The following is a 19,709-nucleotide window of genomic DNA, read 5'->3' on the forward strand; positions in this document are numbered from 1 at the left end:
CCGTGAAGGTTCCTCCTTGTTGATTGGCCAATTGTTCACCTTTTTGTTCACCTTTCTTCCCGACTTCTTTTTTCTTGTTTTTCTCCACATCCTTTTCAACTAATGCTTCATCTTTTTGATTTTTTTTCATTTTTTAGATTTTTTTCATTTTCAACTATACTTCTATTATTTCCTCATCACTATGTACATCCTCCTCTTCCTTCTCGCTTCCTTCATTATCTTCTTTGTTTTCAACCACATGCCTCTCCACCTCCAAGTTGTCACCAATACGTTGACCAATTACTTTGCCGCTTCTTGTTTAATAGCTTTGCATTGTTCACCTTTTGGATTGTTTTGTGTATTGGCCGTGAAGGTTCCTCCTTGTTGATTGGCCAATTGTTGAGCTTGTTGTCCCATTTGCGTCTCAAGATTCTTGATGGACGCATTGGTGTTTTGTTGGTTGGATATCGAAAGTTGCATAAATTGATTCAGAGTATCCTCCAACTTTTGAGTATGGTCTTGTTGAGGTGGATATTGTTGAAAATTGTTGTCTGGCTGTTGATTGGATGGCCCTGTAGTAGGCCTTCATGGTTGTCCATAATTGTTCCCTCTTTGATAATTGTTGTTTGCCGGATACCTCCCTTGATTGGAGTTACCTTGATATTGACCTTCATATTGCCCCGACCTTTGTTGATTGCCCACAAAATTGACTTCTTCTTCTAGTGGTGGTGGACAATAACCCGTTGGATGATCACTGAAACACATCTCACAAAATTGTACTTGTTGATGCCTTTGCTCTCTTTGCAATTGTTCTTTGATGAGTTTAGGCATCTCCTTCATTTGAGCCTTCATTTCTTCAAGTTGTTGAGTTAAGATTTTGTTTTGTGAAAGATTTGCATCAGTGGATCCTAACTCAAGAATTTCGGACTTTCGTTGTGCACTATTATGTTGTGATTATTTGCTCTATCATTTAGTGCCATCTTGTTGATGATGTCTACCGCTTACTTTGGACTTAATGCCATCAATGAACCACCAGCAGTTGAATTTAAGATAAGCTTTGGTTCGGATTGTAGTCCTCCACGGAACATATGAATTTGAGTAACGTCGTCGAACCCATGCTTTGGACACTTTTTCAGCAATGACTTGTATCGCTGCCATGCTTCACATAATGACTCATTTGAACCTTGAGCGAACATGTTGATTGCGGTTTTGGCATCTACATGTTTATTCTCTGGAAAAAATCTTTCTTGAAATGCCTTCTCTAAAGTATTCCAATCATCCATGACTTGTGGTGGTTGATCTAACCACCATTCTCGAGCTTTACCGATTAGTGAATGCAGGAATAGTCTTAGGAACACAACTTCCTCCTCGGCTGCAGATGCACCAAGAGTACCGACTAATGCATAGAACACCAAAAGATAATGATATGGATCTTCATGGTTTAAACTAGCAAATGGATGAGATGTGATAAGTTGAATGGTTCCGGATTTCATCTCCGTTTGTTTCTCCTTCTCCTTTCCAAGACGAGATAGCTGTTTTGGACTTATCCAACTTGGCATCACACTTTGATTGCCTTCCGGTGGGTTTTGACCGTTTGCAGCCATTTCTTCTTCAATGGTAGGTAATGAAGGAATAAAAGTTGAGGTTCCTTCTTGTTGCTTTTGTTTAGCTAGTTCTTGCTCTCTTTTTTCTTACTATTGTTCTTGCGAGCAGTCTTTTCAATCTCCGGATCGTATTCTAATTTCTCGGGTGGAACTGTACCTCGCATAAAAAGATTTCAAGAATCTAACCAAAAGATTAGCAACACAAAGGATAATGAATGATATATATATATATATACAAAATATATATGTCTAAAATTTGCTTAAAACGATAGAATAGTCGTAATGTATATGATATCTAAACGTCAATCCCCGGCAGCGACGCCATTTTGATGTAGTATTTCGGAATGATCAAAAGTAAGTATTGTATGTATCGTCTCCTCAGGGACTAGTGTGATATCAAGGACCGTTCAACACCAAATATCATCTTAAGTTAAAAGTTTATTGTTTGTTTCTTTGAAATTAAGTTAACTATTTTGTGAAAATAAAAGTTGAGATTAATAAGGTGTGAAACTTGTTAGGATTAGAGTTCCTTGATCAAGCATCACACATAACCTAAAGATCATACATGTATTCTAGCTTTTCTTTGATATTATCACGTATCCTTCTTCAATATCATTTGTGTCCAAATAATATTGTGAAATCAATTATATCGTTCAATCGTTGATGTCTCAAACTATTGAACGATCCAAGAGTCGATCGTATCGTTTAATTGACGATTTCTCAATCTATTAAACGATTCGAAAGAATTAAGTTTGGATACAAAGAGTGATTATCAAAACATCAATTCCATGTCTAGAATTTATGTTTTGATAGATGATTATTCTAAACCTAGATTTAAGAGTATTTTTCAATAGCAATTTGTTGGATATTTGTATATTGACTTCACTTTTGCCTAAAACAAATATTCACTTCAGATGTGGAACACAATGTTCTAACATCCAGGATCGGTATGTATGTCTTGTGCCTTGCCTATGTTTACACATGCGTTTGCTTGATTTAAGGAATCCACGCCAGCATGTGTTGGTCAAAACCGTGTGCAGTTATGAGAAGATCAGAACGTATGTGATTTCCTAATGATGTGGTAACGACTTAGGAAAGTCTTTTGAAGGTGATCATAATGTTCCTATTAATGTGCCTACTTTTTAGGAGTTTCCTTATCCGGCCATGTTGACTGAGTAATGGATCACCGGTTTGGTCTGAAGCCCGATTATGTTTATGACCCGCTTTGCTTCAGTATTTAAAGGAGACTACAAGACCTGAAGAATCATTCAAGCCATCATTTCAGAAGAATAGTTTATCTAGGGTTTTGAGTCTTTTGTTTGTGAGTATTTCGTGTATCATCTTGATGCATGTTTAGGACTATATTTTGAGTTGTAATTTGTGCACTACTCCGAAGCTTTTAAGCAAGGAGTTAGGTAGTCTGTGAGCTGCATCTAAGCTGTTAAGCACGGTTGCAAGTTGTTATGTTTTGAAGGTAACTTCATTTTGATAAGTGTCTGTAATTTGTGAATCACAGGGTGTGTGATCAGTTATAAGGGAGTGAGATGGGATCTCAGATCTAGGAGTTCCTAGGTTGAAATCTGGTTGGGGTAGGTCATAGGTCATCAGTGCAAACGTGGTTTGCTGAGAGCTTTTGAATACGGACTGCACTAGTGGATTTCCTTCCTAGCTTGGTAGCCCCCAAAGTAGGTGACGTTGCACCAAACTGGGTTAACAATTTCTCTGTGCCTCTTTTCTTTCTTGTCTGTTATTTTATTTTATTATGTTTATGTTGGTTAGCTTAATGCTCTAAACATCGTGTACAACATCTGCTTTTCTCTGTTTGGTGTTGAAACATCACTTAGAACATCCTAAGTCTAACGTGCCGAAATTTCAATTGGCATCAGAGCAGGCACCCTGCCTGTTATTGGGTGAGATCCAGAGGAGATTTATTCTGGCAATATGGAGAAAGAGGAAAGTTTTGTTGACATACCACCTTTACTGGACGGAACCAATTATAACTACTGGAAGTCACGTATCAGTTCCTGTCTCAAGTCTATTGACAGCAAGACTTGGAAAGCTGTGATGAAAGGATGGGAACATCCGGTTGTTCTTGACGAAGATGGCAATAAAACCGTAGTTTTGAAGCCAGGAGATGAATGGACCTTACCTGAAGATGAATTGTCTCTTGCCAACTTTAGGGCCTTAAATGCTATCTTCAATGGGGTTGATAAAAATGTGTTCAGAATGATCAAACAATGCAATATTACAAAAGAAGCTTGGGAGATTCTAGAAAATACGTATGTAGGCACCTCAAAAGTAAAAAGATCTAGACTACAGCTTCTAACCACTCAGTTTGAAAACCTGACTATGAAGGAAGATGAGAGTATTCAAAAAATTTACATAAATATTCTTGACATTGCTAATGCTTTTGGTACTCTTGGGGAAAAGATGTCTGAAGAAAAACTGGTTTGAAAAATTCTCAGGTCTTTACCAAGAAGATTTGACATGAAAGACACTGCTATAGAAGAAGCCCAAGATATTTCTAAAATGAAGATAGAAGAGCTCATTGGATCTCTACAGAATTTTGAAATTCTCATCAACAATAGGGTTGAAAAGGAAAATAATAATGCTTTCTCTGGTAATAAAAAAACTCAAGGGAATCCATAAAATGATGATAACTTGGCTGAATCTGTAGTGCTCCTTGGAAAACTTTTTAGCAAAATTATGAGTTTGGCAAACTGGAAGTCCAGAACAGATGCTCAGAACATTAGACCCAACATCAGAGAAAAACAAAAGGGTATTAGTACTGATGACAAAGAAAGTGAATTCAAGGAAGATCAATGTCATGGATGTGAAGGTGTGTTTCCTAGAAAAGTAACTGCTCTAACAGGAAGAATCTATTCTGATAATGAGTCTTGTGATGAAGAACTAGAATATGATGATCTAGCTACTGCTTATAAGGATCTGCATGCCAGAAGTACAGAAATTTGTAAGATGCTAGGAGAACAAAAGAAGATAAATAATCAACTTCTCACAGAAAAAAATACACTCCTGACAAAGGTATCTGAACTCAATGTTGAGGTAACTTGTTTAAACTCACAAATTGAAGAGTTCAAGAAGCAAGTTGAAAAAATGAAAATGGGTCTGCAATTATGAATGATGTTATAGAAGGTGACGGCAAGAGACAAGCAAAAGGTATAAAATTTAATTATCAGCCTCTGAATCGAAAACAACGCAATAGAAAAGTTGCATATGCTGTGGAAGATCATGGAATGATAAGAAAAGAAGAACCTAACAAACATAATGAGGTTATTGATACTTCAGGTAAGGGTGGCACTTCTAATAACAAGACAATGTTGGATCCTTCACAACAACATTTGTGTGAGAAAAGGATAACTTGTCCTTGGATTTGTCATCACTGTAAGAGAAAAGGGCACATAAGACCCTTCTGTTACAAATTATATGGTTATCCAAGTAAATTCAACCACAAATGGATGTCTAAGAGTGTCAATGTTGGTTTGGTAGGTCACATCTCTAAAAAGTCAACATCTAATGAAGTTTGGTACTTTGATAGTGGTTGTTCCAAGCATATGACTGGGAATGATAGCTATTTTGAATACATAAGACCCTGTGAGAAAGGGTATGTTACCTTTGGTGATGATGGTAAGGGAGAAATACGAGGTAAAGGTAAGTTGATCAGTAATAAGCTACCCAAACTTGATAATGTCTTATTTGTTGAAGGACTCTTCTCAAAATTAATCAGAGTGAGTCAGCTGTGTGACCAAGGTCTGAAAGTGAGCTTTAACAAACTTGGATGCAGGGTAACAAATGAGGAGGGACTGGTACTCATGAGAGGAAGTAGGACTAAAAAATAATTGCTAGAAATGGATTCCAGAAGAACAGACTGACATGTTGGTTAGGATGCTGGAACATCAGAATGGTCAACATTCATCACACTCGCAAGAAATGATAAGAGGTTCTCAGAGTGGTTTACCTCTAGAAATTAATCAGACTAAAATTCAGAAGAATTTCAGTGGAAAAGAAATCAACTCTATTCCTACTGAAGAAATTTTAATTGACAAATAAACAGAAATTTTGGATTTTAAAAAATTTGAAACGTTGAGGGACAGACTGGACTTTTCCCGGAGGAAGAGGTTATAGCAGTTAACTAGGGTCAAGCGTGTAAAAGAAGGTTGTGCTTCAGGTTACTTATTGGTGCACACTTATTGAGGCGATTTTGGCTTAATTAACTTCCCACACTCAACTAACCGCAATCATATCATCCTTAACCCTTGTCACTCTCTCCCATTATTCTCTTTCGAGACCATTCACTTTCATCTCCAATCAACCGATCACCAAAATCTTCTCTCTTACTTCACCTGGTGCCATCGTCGACTCTTCGCCATAAAGTTCAAAAATGATCTTGCTGTTTCTTCTGGAAAGAAGATTGTCGAACGACGAGAATCTGGTTCCTTTGCTCCGAAGATGGTAAAACCCCTCAATACTGTGCCACCAACAAAACCTATGAAGAAAATTGGAGTTAAGTCCACATCTAAGAAGAAGAAGGCTACTAAGAAGGGTGAATTTAAGGTAGCCCTAACCATGACAGATCTTTATGAAAAAGAGAATCCTTTTAAGGGCACAGAAAAAGGTTCTGCTGCTCATGATACTGATGTTGGAGACGATCCCAAGAACTCTTCAGATGTTGCAACACCCAGCCATGAAAAAGTAACCCTTTTCAATCCTAATTCCTGATGAACCTGTATCTGGTAGAAAACTAGAGTTAGAAGACTTGAATGACGTTATAGATAGTGTTGAGAACATGAATGTGGATAACCCTGAAAAGGAGACTGGTACTGAGGTCTCTGATGAAAATACTCCTAAAGAAACTAATTGTCAAGTTAATGTTGCCTTGGGCCAACCAGCCAAACCAAATAGTGAGGAGGAGATTGCTGGTGACAAACAGGATCATAGTATTGAGACAGGCACTGAGGATGATGAGAACCCTGATAACACCTTTAAAAAGTCTCAATCTGGAGATAGTAGTATTCACACTGAGGAGGAAGAGGAAGAAGTGAATTATGGTGATAAAAATGGAAATGATGGTGTGGTAGATGTTGATGATCTAGAATCGGATGACGTTCCTCTGGCTCAGACCCTGGATGAGAGTGTAGCAAAAAGACTCAGAAGTAACAAAGGAAAAGCAATTCCCTCTGTTAACAAAAGCTCCAACAGAAGACTGTTGCTCCAAGAAGACTGGTGTTGGTCCCAGGAAGACCTGGAGTAAGGTGATTGTGAAAGGTGGTGGTAGTAGTTCTAGGAAAAGAAAGGTTGTTTCCTCTAGTGAGTCTGAGTATGATGCTGAGATGGATGTGCAGAACATCACTCCAGAATCCAGGAAAACTGATGGGAAGAAAGATTCACTAATTGTGGAAGATGTGCCTATTAACAACGTGTCCTTTCATCTTCCAAGCTTTGCTCAAAGATGGAAGTTCATCTACCATAGGAGGCTTGCTTTGGAAAGAGAGTTAAGTGAAGAGGCCTTGAAGATTGAGGAGGTTATGAGTTTAATCAGAGAGGCTGCTCTGGAGAAAACTGTGTGTAAGTTAGGAGAGTGCTATGAAAAGCTTGTTAGAGAATTCTTAGTGAACATTCCAAAGGATTGTGATAACCCTCTTAGGAGAGATTATCAGAAAGTGTACGTTAGAGGAAAGTGTGTAAACTTCTCCCCTAACATCATCAACAATTTTCTAGGTGTTGAAGGAGGAGCTGTTGAGGTGAAGGCTACTGACAATCAGATCTGCAAGGAGATCACGGCCAATAAGGTGAAGGTGTGGCCAAAGAAAGGAAAAATTTCTTCTCGGAAGCTGAGTATGAAGTATGTTGTGCTCAACAGAATTGGGGCTGCTAATTGGGTACCTACCACTCATTCATCTGATATTGCCACAGGTTTGGGTAGGTTCATTTATGCAGTAAGAACAAAAACTAAAATGGATATTGGTAGGTATGTATTTGACCAGACTGTGAAGCATACCAAATCTGATGCTGTAAAATTCCCCATTGCTTTTCCAATCTTGCTTTGTAATATTATGCTGAGTCAACATCCAAATCTCATTTCTGCTGTTGATATGGCCATGAAGAGGGAATTTCCTCTTACCTTTCATCAGAAACTGTTTGGAGATAATCATGCTCCAGATCTTGTTGGAACATCTGTTCCTGCCCCTAATACAGGATTTATGACAAAGGAAGATATTATTGCAGCCTTGAAGGACACATGTGTAATGCTGGATGAAAGGAAGGCTCAGTTTGAGCTCATGATCTCTACTCTGGAAAGGAAGGATACTGGTACAGAAGTTGAGGAAGATGTAAGTGAGAAGGAAGGAGAAGATGAAGAGGGCTCTGGCAATGAGGATGAGGAAGCTGATGACAAGGATGAAGAAGAATCATCTAAGAGCAGCTCTGAGGCATAAGAATGAATTTTTCTGCTCCTTTATCTTTTGTTGTTTTTCTTTTTGATTTGTGGGTTATGCCCTGGATAATTTAAGCACTTTAAGTGCTGTGGTCTGTAACCGAATATTGTATACCTTATTTTCTTGGCACTCTTATGTTCTGAACATCCTTTAACTTGAAGATCTTGTTTTTTTTTCTGCCCTTAGTATCTGGTAATCCTTGTTTGGTTCTCGGTCTCTTTCTGTTATTGGTTTGGCATATTTTATGGCTAAAAAGGGGGAGTAGTATTCCATGTTATCCATGTTGTATGATCCTGACTGTGCTAGCAGATAATCTGCTTATTGATGTTGAGACACCTGATTCTGGTATTCTGGTATCTGCTCTAGATGTGTGCATGTTTTTATGTTGCTCTAGGTTTAACAAGATTCTGTTTATGCATGTATTCAAGGGGAGTATTAGAAATGCTGATTGTGCTCCTTGAGGGGGGAGTAATTTTCTGTGTCCCTGAATATTTCTATGGATGTTGGAACATCCTATTTGAGCTACTGAATGATGTCTGGGAGTTCATTTTTTGATTATCTAAGTAGCGTGTTGTGACAATTGACTGTCTGGTTGGGATAATATAGGAATTTATTTTTCCTTATGTGTCCATTGCTGCAAGACTCTGAATTTTTAGTATGGTACCTGTTTCTCTTACCTACTATTTCATATGATGATTTACTTGTGAAAAATTATGGAAGTAGGTTCTAAGATTTGTGATATACTTCTTCTAAGTCCTGAAGATTATGTGTGATGACTGAAGAACTGTATTTAGGGTACCTATTGGTAATCTGAGGAAGTGAACCTTTCTTCAAGGTAGATTTTTTTTGTGAAGATTGAAGGAAAGGTTGCGTGTGTTATCTCTCCAGTTTGATTGGATTGGCCTCAAGTTGTTTTAGCCAAAAATTTGCCAAATGGGGAGATTGTTGGATATTTGTATATTGGTTTCACTTTTGCCTAAAACAAATATTCACTTCAGATGTGGAACGCAATGTTCCAACATCCAGGCTCGGTATGTATGTTCTGTGTCTTGCCTATGTTTACGCACGCGTTCGCTTGATTTAAGGAATCCACACCGGCATGTGTTGGTCAAAACCGTCTGCAGTTATGAGAAGATCAGAACGTATGTGATTTCCTAAGGAAGTGGTAACGACTTAGGAAAGTCTTTTGAAGGTGATCATAATGTTCCTATTAATGTGCCTACATTTTAGGAGTTTCTTTATCCGGCCATGTTGACTGACTAATGGATCACCGGTTTGATCTGAAGCCCGATTATGTTAATGACCTGTTTTGCTTCAGTATTTAAAGGAGACTGCAAGACCTGAAGAATCATTCAAGCCATCATTTCAGAAGAATAGTTTATCTAGGGTTTTGAGTCTTTTGTTTGTGAGACTTTCGTGTATCATCTTGATGCATGTTTAGGACTGTATTTTGAGTTGTAATTTGTGCACTACTCCGAAGATTTTAAGCAAGGAGTTAGGTAGTCTGTGAACTGTATCTAAGCTGTTAAGCACGGTTGCAAGTTATTATGTTTTGAAGGTAACTTCATTTTGATAAGTGTCTGTAATTTGTGAATCACAGGGTCTGTGATCAGTTGTAAGGGAGTGAGATCGGATCTCAGATCTAGGAGTTCCTAGGTTGAAATCTGGTTGAGGTAGGTCCTAGGTCATCAGTGCAAACGTGGTTTGCTGAGAGCTTTTGAATACGGACTGCACTTGTGGATTTCCTTCTTGGCTTGGTAGCCCCCAGAGTAGGTGACGTCGCACCGAACTGGGTTAACAATTTCTATGTGCCTCTTTTCTTTCTTGTATGTTATTTTATTTTATTATGTTTATGTTGGTTAGCTTAATGCTCTAAACATCGTGTACAACATCTACTATTCTGTGTTTGGTGTTGAAACATCACTTAGAACATCCTAAGTCTAACGTGCCAGAATTTCAATTAGCATCAGAGCAGGCACCCTGCCTGTTATTGGGTGAGATCTAGAGGAGATTTATTCTGGCAATATGGAGAAAGAGGGAAGTTTCGTTTACAGACCACCTTTACTGGACGGAACCAATTATGACAACTGGAAGTCACGTATGAGTGCCTATCTCAAGTCTATTGACAGCAAGACTTGGAAAGCTGTGATGAAAGGATGGGAACATCCGGTTGTTCTTGACAAAGATGGCAATAAAACCGCAGTTTTGAAGTCAGGAGATGAATGGACCTTACCTGAAGATGAATTGTATCTTGCCAACTCTAGGGCCTTAAATGTTATCTTCAATGGGGTTGATAAAAGTGTGTTCAGAATGATCAAACAATGCAATATTACTAAAGAAGCTTGGGAGATTCTAGAAATTACGTATGTAGGCACCTCAAAAGTAAAAGATCTAGACTATAGCTTCTAACCACTTAGTTTGAAAACCTGACTATGAAGGAAGATGAGAGTATTCAAGAATTTTACATGAATATTCTTGACATTGCTAATGCTTTTGGTATTCTTAGGGAAAAGATGTCTGAAGAAAAACTGGTTAGAAAAATTCTCAGGTCTTTACCAAGAAGATTTGACATGAAAGTCACTGCTATAGACGAAGCCCAAGATATTTCTAAAATGAAGATTGAAGAGCTCATTGGATCTCTACAGAATTTTGAAATTCTCATCAACAATAGGGTTGAAAAGGAACATAATAATGCTTTCTCTGGTATTAAAGAAACTCAAGGGAATCCAGAAAATGATGAAAACTTGGTTGAATCTGTAGTGCTCCTTGGAAAACTTTTTAACAAAATTATGAGTTTGGCAAACTGGAAGTTCAAAACAGATGCTCAGAACATTAGACCCAACATCAGAGAAAAACAAAAGGGTATTAGTACTGATGACAAAGAAAGTGAATTCAAGGAAGATCAATGTCATGGATGTGAAGGTGTGTTTCCTAGAAAAGTAACTACTCTAACAGGAAGAATCTATTTTGATAATGAGTCTTGTGATGAAGAACTAGAATATGATGATCTAGCTACTGCTTATAAGGATCTGCATGCCAGAAGTACAAAAATTTGTAAGATGCTAGGAGAACAAAAGAAGATAAATAATCAACTTCTCACAGAAAAAAATACACTTCTGACAAAGGTATCTGAACTCAATGTTGAGGTAACTTGATTTAACTCACAAATTGAAGAGTTCAAGAAGCAAGTTGAAAAAATGGAAAATGGGTCTGCAATTCTGAATGATGTTATAGAAGGTGAGGGCAAGAGACAAGCAAAAGGTATAAAATTTAATTATCAGCCTCTGAATCAAAAACAACGCAACAGAAAAGTTTCATATGCTGTGGAAGATCATGGAATGATAAGAAAAGAAGAACCTAACAAGCATAATGAGGTTACTGATACTTCAGGTAAGGGTGGCACTTCTAATTACAAGACAATGTTGGATCCTTCACAACAACATCCGTGTGAGAAAAGGATAACTTGTCCTTGGATTTGTCATCACTGTAAGAGAAAAGGGCACATAAGACCCTTCTGTTACAAATTATATGGTTATCCAAGTAAATTCAACCACAAATGGATGCCTAAGAGTGTCATTGTTGGTTCGGTATGTCACATCTCTAAAAAGTCAACATCTAATGAAGTTTGGTACTTTGATAGTGGTTGTTCTAAGCATATGACTGGGAATGATAGCTATTTTGAATACATGAGACCCTGTGAGAAAGGGTATGTTACCTTTGGTGATGTTGGTAAGGGAGAAATACGAGGTAAAGGTAAGTTGATCAGTAATAAGCTACCCAAACTTGATAATGTCTTATTTGTTGAAGGACTCTTCTCAAATTTAATCAGTGTGAGTCTGCTGTGTGACCAAGGTCTGGAAGTGAGCTTCAACAAACTTGGATGCAGGGTAACAAATGAGGAGGGACTGGTACTCATGAGAGGAAGTAGGACTAAGAATAATTGCTACAAATGTATTCCAGAAGAACAGACTGACATGTTAGATAGGATGCTGGAACATCAGAAAGGTCAACATTCATCACACTCGCAAGAAATGATAAGAGGTTCTCAGAGTGGTTTACCTCTAGAAATTAATCAGACTAAAATTCAGAAGAATTTCAGTGGAAAAGAAATCAGCTCTATTCCTACGAAAGAAATTTAAATTGACAAATATACAGAAATTTTGGAATTTAAAAAATTTGAAAATTTGAGGGACAGACTGGACATTTCTCGGAGGAAGAGGTTATAGCAGTTAACTAGGGTCAAGCGTGCAAAAGAAGGTTGTGTTTCAGGTTACTTATTGGTGCACGCTTATTTAGGCGATTTTGGCTTAATTAACTTCCCACACTCAACTAACCGCAATCATATCATCATTAACCCTTGTCACTGTCTCCCATTATTCTCTTTCGAAACCATTTACTTTCATCTCCACTCAACCGATCACCAAAATCTTCTCTCTTACTTCACCCGGTGCCATCGTCGACTCTTCGCCATGAAGTTCAAAAATGATCATGCTGTTTCTTCTGGAAAGAAGACTGTCGAACAATGAGAATCTGGTTCCTCTACTCCGAAGATGGTAAAACCCCTCAATACTGTGCCACCAGTAAAACCTATGAAGAAAACTGTAGTTAAGTCCACATCTAAGAAGAAGAAGGCTACTAAGAAGGGTGAATCTAAGGTAGCCCTAACCATGACAGATCTTTATGAAAAAGAGAATCCTTTTAAGGGCACAGAGAAAGGTTCCGCTGCTCATGATACTGATGCTGGAGACGATCCCAAGAATTCTTCAGATGTTGCAACACCCGATCGTGAAAAAGGTAACCCTGTTTCAACCCTAATTCCTGATGAACCTGTATCTGGTAGAAAACTATGGTTAGAAGACTTGAATGACGCTATAGATAGTACTGAGAACATGAATGTGGATAACCCTGAAAAGGAGACTGGTACTGAGGTCTCTGTTAAAAATACTCCTAAAGAAACTAACTGTCAAGTTAATGTTGGACCGGATGTTGACACATCCTTGGGCCAACCAGCCAAACCAAATAGTGAGGAGGAGATTGCTGGTGACAAACAGGATCATAGTATTGAGACATACACTGAGGAGGATGAGAACCCTGATAACACCTTTAAAAAGTCTCAATCTGGAGATAGTAGTATTCACTCTGAGGAGGAAGAGGAAGAAGTGAATTTTGGTGATAAAAATGGAAATGATGTTGTGGTAGATGTTGATGATCTAGAATCGGATGATGTTCCTCTGGCTCAGACCCTGGATGAGAGTGTAGCAAAAAGACTCAGAAGTAACAAGGGAAAAGCAGTTCCCTGTGTTAACAAAAGCTCCAAGAAGACTGTTGCTGCAACAACAGAAGCCTTAAAAGGAAAGGCAAAGATGACTGGTGTTGGTCCCAGGAAGAGCTGGAGTAAGGTGATTGTGAAAGGTGGTGGTAGTAGTTCTAGGAAAAGAAAGGTTGTTTCCTCAAGTGAGTCTGAGTATGATGCTGATATGGATGTGTAGAACATCACTCCAGAATCCAGGAAAACTGATGGGAAGAAAGATTCACTAACTATGGAAGATGTGCCTATTGACAACGTGTCATTTCATCTTCCAAGCATTGCTCAAAGATGGAAGTTCATCTACCATAGGAGGCTTGCTTTGGAAAGAGATTTAAGTGAAGAGGCCTTGAAGATTGAGGAGGTTATGAGTTTAATCAGAGAGGCTGGTCTGGAGAAAAATGTGTGTAAGTTAGGAGAGTGCTATGAAAAGCTTGTTAGAGAATTCTTAGTGAACATTCCAAAGGATTGTGATAACCCTCTTAGGAGAGATTATCAGAAAGTGTACGTTAGAGGAAAGTGTGTAAACTTCTCCCCTAACATCATCAACAATTTTCTAGGTGTTGAAGGAGGAGCTGCTGAGGTGGAGGCTACTGACAATCAGATCTGCAAGGAGATCACGGCCAATAAGGTGAAGGTGTGGCCAAAGAAAGGAAAAATTTCTTCTCGGAAGCTGAGTATGAAGTATGTTGTGCTCAACAGAATTGGGGCTGCTAATTGGGTACCTACCACTCATTCATCTGATATTGCCACAGGTTTGGGTAGGTTCATTTATGCAGTAAGAACAAAAACTAAAATGGATATTGGTAGGTATGTATTTGACCAGACTGTGAATCATGCCAAATATGATGCTGTAAAATTCCCCATTGCTTTTCCCACACCTTGCTTTGTAATATTATGCTGAGTCAACATCCAGATCTCATTTCTGCTGCTGATATGGCCATGAAGAGGGAATCTCCTCTTACCTTTCATCAGAAACTGTTTGGAGATAATCATGCTCCAGATCTTGTTGGAACATCTGTTCCTGCCCCTAATACAGGATTTATGACAAAGGAAGATATTATTGCAGCCTTGAAGGACACATGTGTAATGCTGGATGAAAGGAAGGCTCGGTTTGAGCTCATGATCTCTACTCTGGACAGGAAGGATACTGGTACAGAAGTTGAGGAAGATGTAAGTGAGAAGGAAGCAGAAGATGAAGAGGGCTCTGGCAATGAGGATGAGGAATCTGATGACAAGGATGAAGAAGAAGCATCTAGGAGCAGCTCTGAGGCAAAAGAATGAATTTTTCTGCTCCTTTATCTTTTGTTGTTTTTCTTTTTGATTTGTGGGCTATGCCCTGGATAATTTAAGCACTTTAAGTGATGTGGTCTGTAACCGAATATTGTCTACCTTATTTTCTTGGCACTCTTATGTTCTGAACATCCTTTAACTTGAAGATCTTGTTTTTTTTTCTGCCCTTAGTATCTGGTAATCCTGGTTTGGTTCTGGGTCTCTTTCTGTTATTGGTTTGGCATATTTTATGGCTAAAAAGGGGGAGTAGTATTCCATGTTATCCATGTTGTATGATCCTGACTGTTCTAGCAGATAATGTGCTTATTGATGTTGAGACAGCTGATTCTGGTATTCTGGTATCTACTCTAGATGTGTGCATGTTTTTATGTTGCTCTAGGTTTAACATGATTCTGTTTATGCATGTATTCAGGGGGAGTATTAGAAATGCTGATTGTGCTCCTTGAGGGGGAGTAATTTTCTGTGTCCCTGAATGTTTCTATGGATGTTGGAACATCCTGTCTGAGCTACTGAATGTTGTCTGGGAGTTCATTTTTCGATTATCTAAGTAGCGTGTTATGACAGTTGACTGTCTGGTTTGGATAATATAGGAATTTATTTTTCCTTATGTGTCCATTGCTGCAAGACTCTGATTTTATAGTATGGTACCTGTTTCTCTTACCTACTATTTTATATGATGATTTATTTGTGAAATATTATGGAAGTAGGTTCTGAGATTTGTTATATACTTCTTCTAAGTCCTGAAGATTATGTGTGATCACTGAAGAACTGTAATTAAGGTACCTATTGGTAATCTGAGGATGTGAACCTTTCTTCCAGGTAGATTTTTTTTTGTGAAGATTGAAGGAAAGGTTGCGTGTGTTATCTCTCCAGTTTGATTGGATTGGCCTCAAGTTGTTTTAGCCAAAAATTTGCCAAATGGGGAGATTGTTGGATATTTGTATATTGGCTTCACTTTTGCCTAAAACAAATATTCACTTCAGATGTGGAACACAATGTTCCAACATCCAGGCTCGGTATGTATGTTCTGTGCCTTGCCTATGTTTACACACGTGTTCGCTTGATTTAAGGAATCCACGCCATCATGTGTTGGTCAAAACTGTCAGCAGTTATGAGAAGATCAGAACGTATGTGATTTCCTAAGGAAGTGGTAACGACTTAGGAATGTCTTTTGAAGGTGATCATAATGTTCCTATTAATGTGCCTACATTTTAGGAGTTTCCTTATCCAGCCATGTTGACTGAGTAATGGATCACCGGTTTGATCTGAAGCCCGATTATGTTTATGACCTGCTTTGCATCAGTATTTAAAGGAGACTGGAAGACCTGAAGAATCATTTAAGCCATCATTTTAGAAGAATAGTTTATCTAGGGTTTTGAGTCTTTTGTTTGTGAGCCTTTCGTGTATCATCTTGATGCATGTTTAGGACTGTATTTTGAGTTGTAATTTGTGCACTACTCCGAAGCTTTAAGCAAGGAGTTAGGTAGTCTGTGAACTGTATCTAAGCTGTTAAGCACGGTTGCAAGTTGTTATGTTTTGTAGGTAACTTCATTTTGATAAGTGTCTGTAATTTGTGAATCACAGGGTCTGTGATTAGTTGTAAGGGAGTGAGATGGGATCTCAGATCTAGGAGTTCCTAGGTTGAAATCTGGTTGGGGTAGGTCCTAGGTCATCAGTGCAAACATGGTTTGCTGAGAGCTTTTGAATACGGACTGCACTAGTGGATATCCTTCCTGGCTCTTTTCTTTCTTGTCTGTTATTTTATTTTATTATGTTTATGTTGGTTAGCTTAATGTTCTAAACATCGTGTACAACATCTGCTTTTCTGTGTTTGGTGTTGAAACATCACTTAGAACATCCTAAGTCTAACGTGCCAGAATTTCACAATTAAATCAAACATAAACAATAAAGTGCAAGAATAATTTCAATTTCAAATTAAATGCTAGAACCATATATTTAAAGATCAAAAGATTACATGTTTAGCTAAGATCAAGTACCTCTAATCCCAACAATGTAGATTTAGCTACTCATTGACATGGAAGCTTTGCAAGATTGAATTGAAAGAGTAGGATTCATTACAAACTTGTGATCTCTCAACAAATGAGGAAGAATACACCTTCTATCACTCTCACTCTATGAAGAACAAGCCCTATCTCTCTCTAATGCTATTACAGAATATTATATGAGCACTACTACAAAATACCCCCTTTAATAGCACTCATTTTGGCTCTTAATAGCGCTTCTCAAGCGCTAAGAAAGCCCCTGCTATAATAGGTCAGGAGCCTATAATAACGCTTTCCAAACGCTATTAAATAGTAATACGTCAATAGCGCTTTCAGAAAAGCGCTAATATAGCCTTATTCTAGTGCTATTAAAGTAGCTTTTCTAACAGCCGTTTTTAGCACTTTCTGAAAAGCGCTATTGTATCCTTTCTACTCAAACAGGGATTTCTTAGCGTTTAATTGAAAGCGCTAATAAAAGATACGTTTTTTTTTAATATCTACAACCAATTCTGCTATAATTAAATCTTACAGATACTACTGAAATATGAATATAGCAAATTGCATTCATGATAATCTAATTATAAATTGATCATAAACTTAATTACAAATGTCATAATTAATCAATCCACAATTAGAAAAAAAACAAAGAAAAAGAAAAAAGCACCTAAAAGCAGCCACAATTACCAACAAAAAAACACCTAAATTTAAGAGGACTCGTTGATAAATTTACCAGCATCATTTTTTCCTGTGTCGTATAATATGAAACGAAAAATTAATTAACATAGAATTTCCAGCATAACCAATTAAGGTTTAAAATAACTCAAAATTAAAAAAAACACAAATGAAAATTGTTAAAAAAGAAAATGAAACTCACTAATATACTCGACCATAAAGGTTGCCCAATCCTCCTCGACCTCAACTAGCTTATCTTTAGAATAGGTTTTACATTTGTGATCTTCAAAGTACTTCATATATAAAAGTAGCAAAAAATTTAGTTAGAAAATGAATGCCTATATATATGATTACAAATTAATAGCATATTTAAAATCACACAGTACATTTGTGGGGATCATATCTTGATTGCGTTAACTCCTTGTGTGACATTGACAAGCAAATTGGAAGCAATGTCCAATGTTTTGGAGAATAGTATTAAATATTCTTCATAGGAGGTGGATTGGCCTTTTAATTTGAAAGTGCACATCATGTCTCGTTGGTCCAGGTTATAAATAAATAAATGGCAAATGCAACCACCTCACAAAATTATCACACACTCAAATTGGTAATGTTTGGCTAGTGGCTAACATACAGAATCTGCACGTACCATATGTGTCTTATTTCTTATTAAACCTAAACAAGAGAAAAGAACCTATTCGATGCTCTTGAAAGCAAAGATAAATATTCTTTATTTGAAGGAAAAAATCGCAGACACACTAACACTTACACATAAAGGACATACATGTTAGCAAAGTAAGTTAATCAAAGGATGAACCTTTTGCCACATGTTTTTTATCATGTGCCTGATTGACTATGACCTCTACCCTTACGTCGCCTGAATTATCAGGTTTAGCTTACCCTCTTGAAAGAGATATGTGAAAAAACTAGATGTGTATTAGGCCACTAACGAGCTCAAACAAAAAGGGTGTAAAAATCATAGAGCTAATGAAAAAATAGTTGAGCAGGAAACACTTAACAGAAGTTTGACATATATCAACCATGGATCATCAGTGAATATATAATGTCATGAGTTACAAACTCACCCGTGCTGCAATCATGTGTTTTAGGCCAGCAACGAGATCAAAAATATACTCATAACCAACGTTGTGTGGTTCCTGCAAGAACGAGAATTCGGTTCAGCACTAGCCACTTTAACAGAGATGTTGGTAAATCATAAATGACGCTACCTGTATGTTAGGAGGCAGAGGCAATCCTTCCACCGAAGGAGCTCTTTGAACCTGCAGTGTAATTACAACTCAAAGTCATAAAGAGACATAGTGCAATGATGTTATGGTCAATGTCTTCGGAACTTTATGTTTCATATTCAGGTTAACACATTTTTAACCATGTTACATACCAGTGACAGAATCTGTCAAATTTATCTGTAGTTTGATATCAGTACTAGAAATCCAATGATACACAATGTAGTCCTAGAGGTGTTTCTCAAGTGACTGCCATGTTTAGACATAATATAATAATCATAATATAGTTGAAGCAACAAGCCACAAGTGTGATCAGTCATAGCACAACAAACCCAGTGGATGTAAGTGGCATAGTGTCACATATTAATAATAACAAGACACTATGAAGCCCTATTCATATTAGATCAGGCATGTTTGAAAAGAAACCCATTGAGATCCTATGAAGCATGGACTCCGACACGGACACCTGACACGACACGTCGACACTGCTAATGTAAAAAATGTAGGACACCAACACCGCTACATATATGTTAATTTATTTAAAGTTGGTCTACAATGAAAATTAAAATACATACATAACATATAACTTGAGCAATTTATTTAATTAGAAAAGGTTCTACAACAAGATATCATAGTATTTGACCTTTATTTATTCATCTACAATCAAAAAAGCTAAAAAAGATTTAATCAATTGTAATGTATATACGGTGTGTGGAAGCAAGAGACAAAAAATTGTTTTAGATATTTGTCTGCGTTGTCCGACACGGCTCGTATGAGTTATATAGGTGTCGGACACCGATCGTAGGAGTGTCGAAGTAAAGGAAAAAAAATTATTTAAGACACCGGTTCGACATGTGTCGTACGAGTGTTATGGGAGTGTCGGATACCGACACGTGTCGGACATCGCGACACGCGTAGTCTTAGAGGTGTCTGTGCTTCATAGTTGAGATCAAACATAAAATGAAATGGTGCTAATTGATAGTAAATTATGTCACACACCAATTTCCTTTCCAAAACAAAAAGATACCCTCTTCTGATCTCTCCTTTCAATTACTAGGTCTCTAGTTAACTAATTGACTAGCTAAAGGATTACCTATCACAACCATGTAACAAATCAAACAAGTAATTTATATACAGTAAAAAGGTAGAAATAGAGT

At 37.6% G+C, this 19,709-nt stretch overlaps 2 protein-coding genes, 1 long non-coding RNA gene and 1 pseudogene across 3 annotated transcripts; 2 read left to right on the forward strand and 2 right to left on the reverse strand.

Moving 5' to 3' along the window:
- Positions 1-279: 279 nt before the first annotated feature.
- LOC146905521 (uncharacterized) lies at positions 280-1,583 on the reverse strand (annotated as a pseudogene).
- A 4,804-nt stretch (positions 1,584-6,387) lies between these two features.
- LOC146905522 (uncharacterized) lies at positions 6,388-8,035 on the forward strand. The gene is made up of 2 exons (XM_085728565.1): positions 6,388-6,754; positions 6,801-8,035. Exons 1-2 carry the CDS (start codon positions 6,388-6,390, stop codon positions 8,033-8,035), a joined length of 1,602 nt encoding a protein of 533 aa, XP_085584691.1.
- Positions 8,036-13,575: 5,540 nt separating this feature from the next.
- Positions 13,576-14,624, forward strand: LOC146905523 (uncharacterized). The gene is made up of 2 exons (XM_085728566.1): positions 13,576-14,150; positions 14,246-14,624. The coding sequence occupies exons 1-2, from the start codon at positions 13,576-13,578 to the stop codon at positions 14,622-14,624; spliced, it is 954 nt and encodes a 317-aa protein (XP_085584692.1).
- A 2,478-nt stretch (positions 14,625-17,102) lies between these two features.
- On the reverse strand, positions 17,103-18,468 carry LOC146905524 (uncharacterized). The gene is made up of 3 exons (XR_015019882.1): positions 18,394-18,468; positions 17,511-17,601; positions 17,103-17,381 (listed from the first exon to the last, which is right to left on the reverse strand). It is a non-coding gene; the product is annotated as an uncharacterized LOC146905524 (long non-coding RNA).
- Positions 18,469-19,709: the final 1,241 nt, after the last annotated feature.

This window comes from Medicago sativa, chromosome 7 (genome assembly GCF_051527215.1).
Source record: "Medicago sativa cultivar Bolivia chromosome 7, Bolivia_mono, whole genome shotgun sequence".
Lineage (NCBI taxonomy): Eukaryota > Viridiplantae > Streptophyta > Magnoliopsida > Fabales > Fabaceae > Medicago > Medicago sativa.

What these genes read in the sequence shown, in the direction of transcription:
- LOC146905522 (XM_085728565.1), top strand. Translation starts at nt 6,388, where the DNA reads ATGAATGTGGATAACCCTGAAAAGGAGACTGGTACTGAGGTCTCTGAT. An exon ending in TGTAGCAAAAAGACTCAGAA is followed by an intron (nt 6,755 to 6,800) that starts GTAACAAAGGAA and finishes AAGCTCCAACAG; the next exon opens with AAGACTGTTGCTCCAAGAAG.
- LOC146905523 (XM_085728566.1), top strand. Translation starts at nt 13,576, where the DNA reads ATGGAAGATGTGCCTATTGACAACGTGTCATTTCATCTTCCAAGCATT. An exon ending in ACTAAAATGGATATTGGTAG is followed by an intron (nt 14,151 to 14,245) that starts GTATGTATTTGA and finishes TATTATGCTGAG; the next exon opens with TCAACATCCAGATCTCATTT.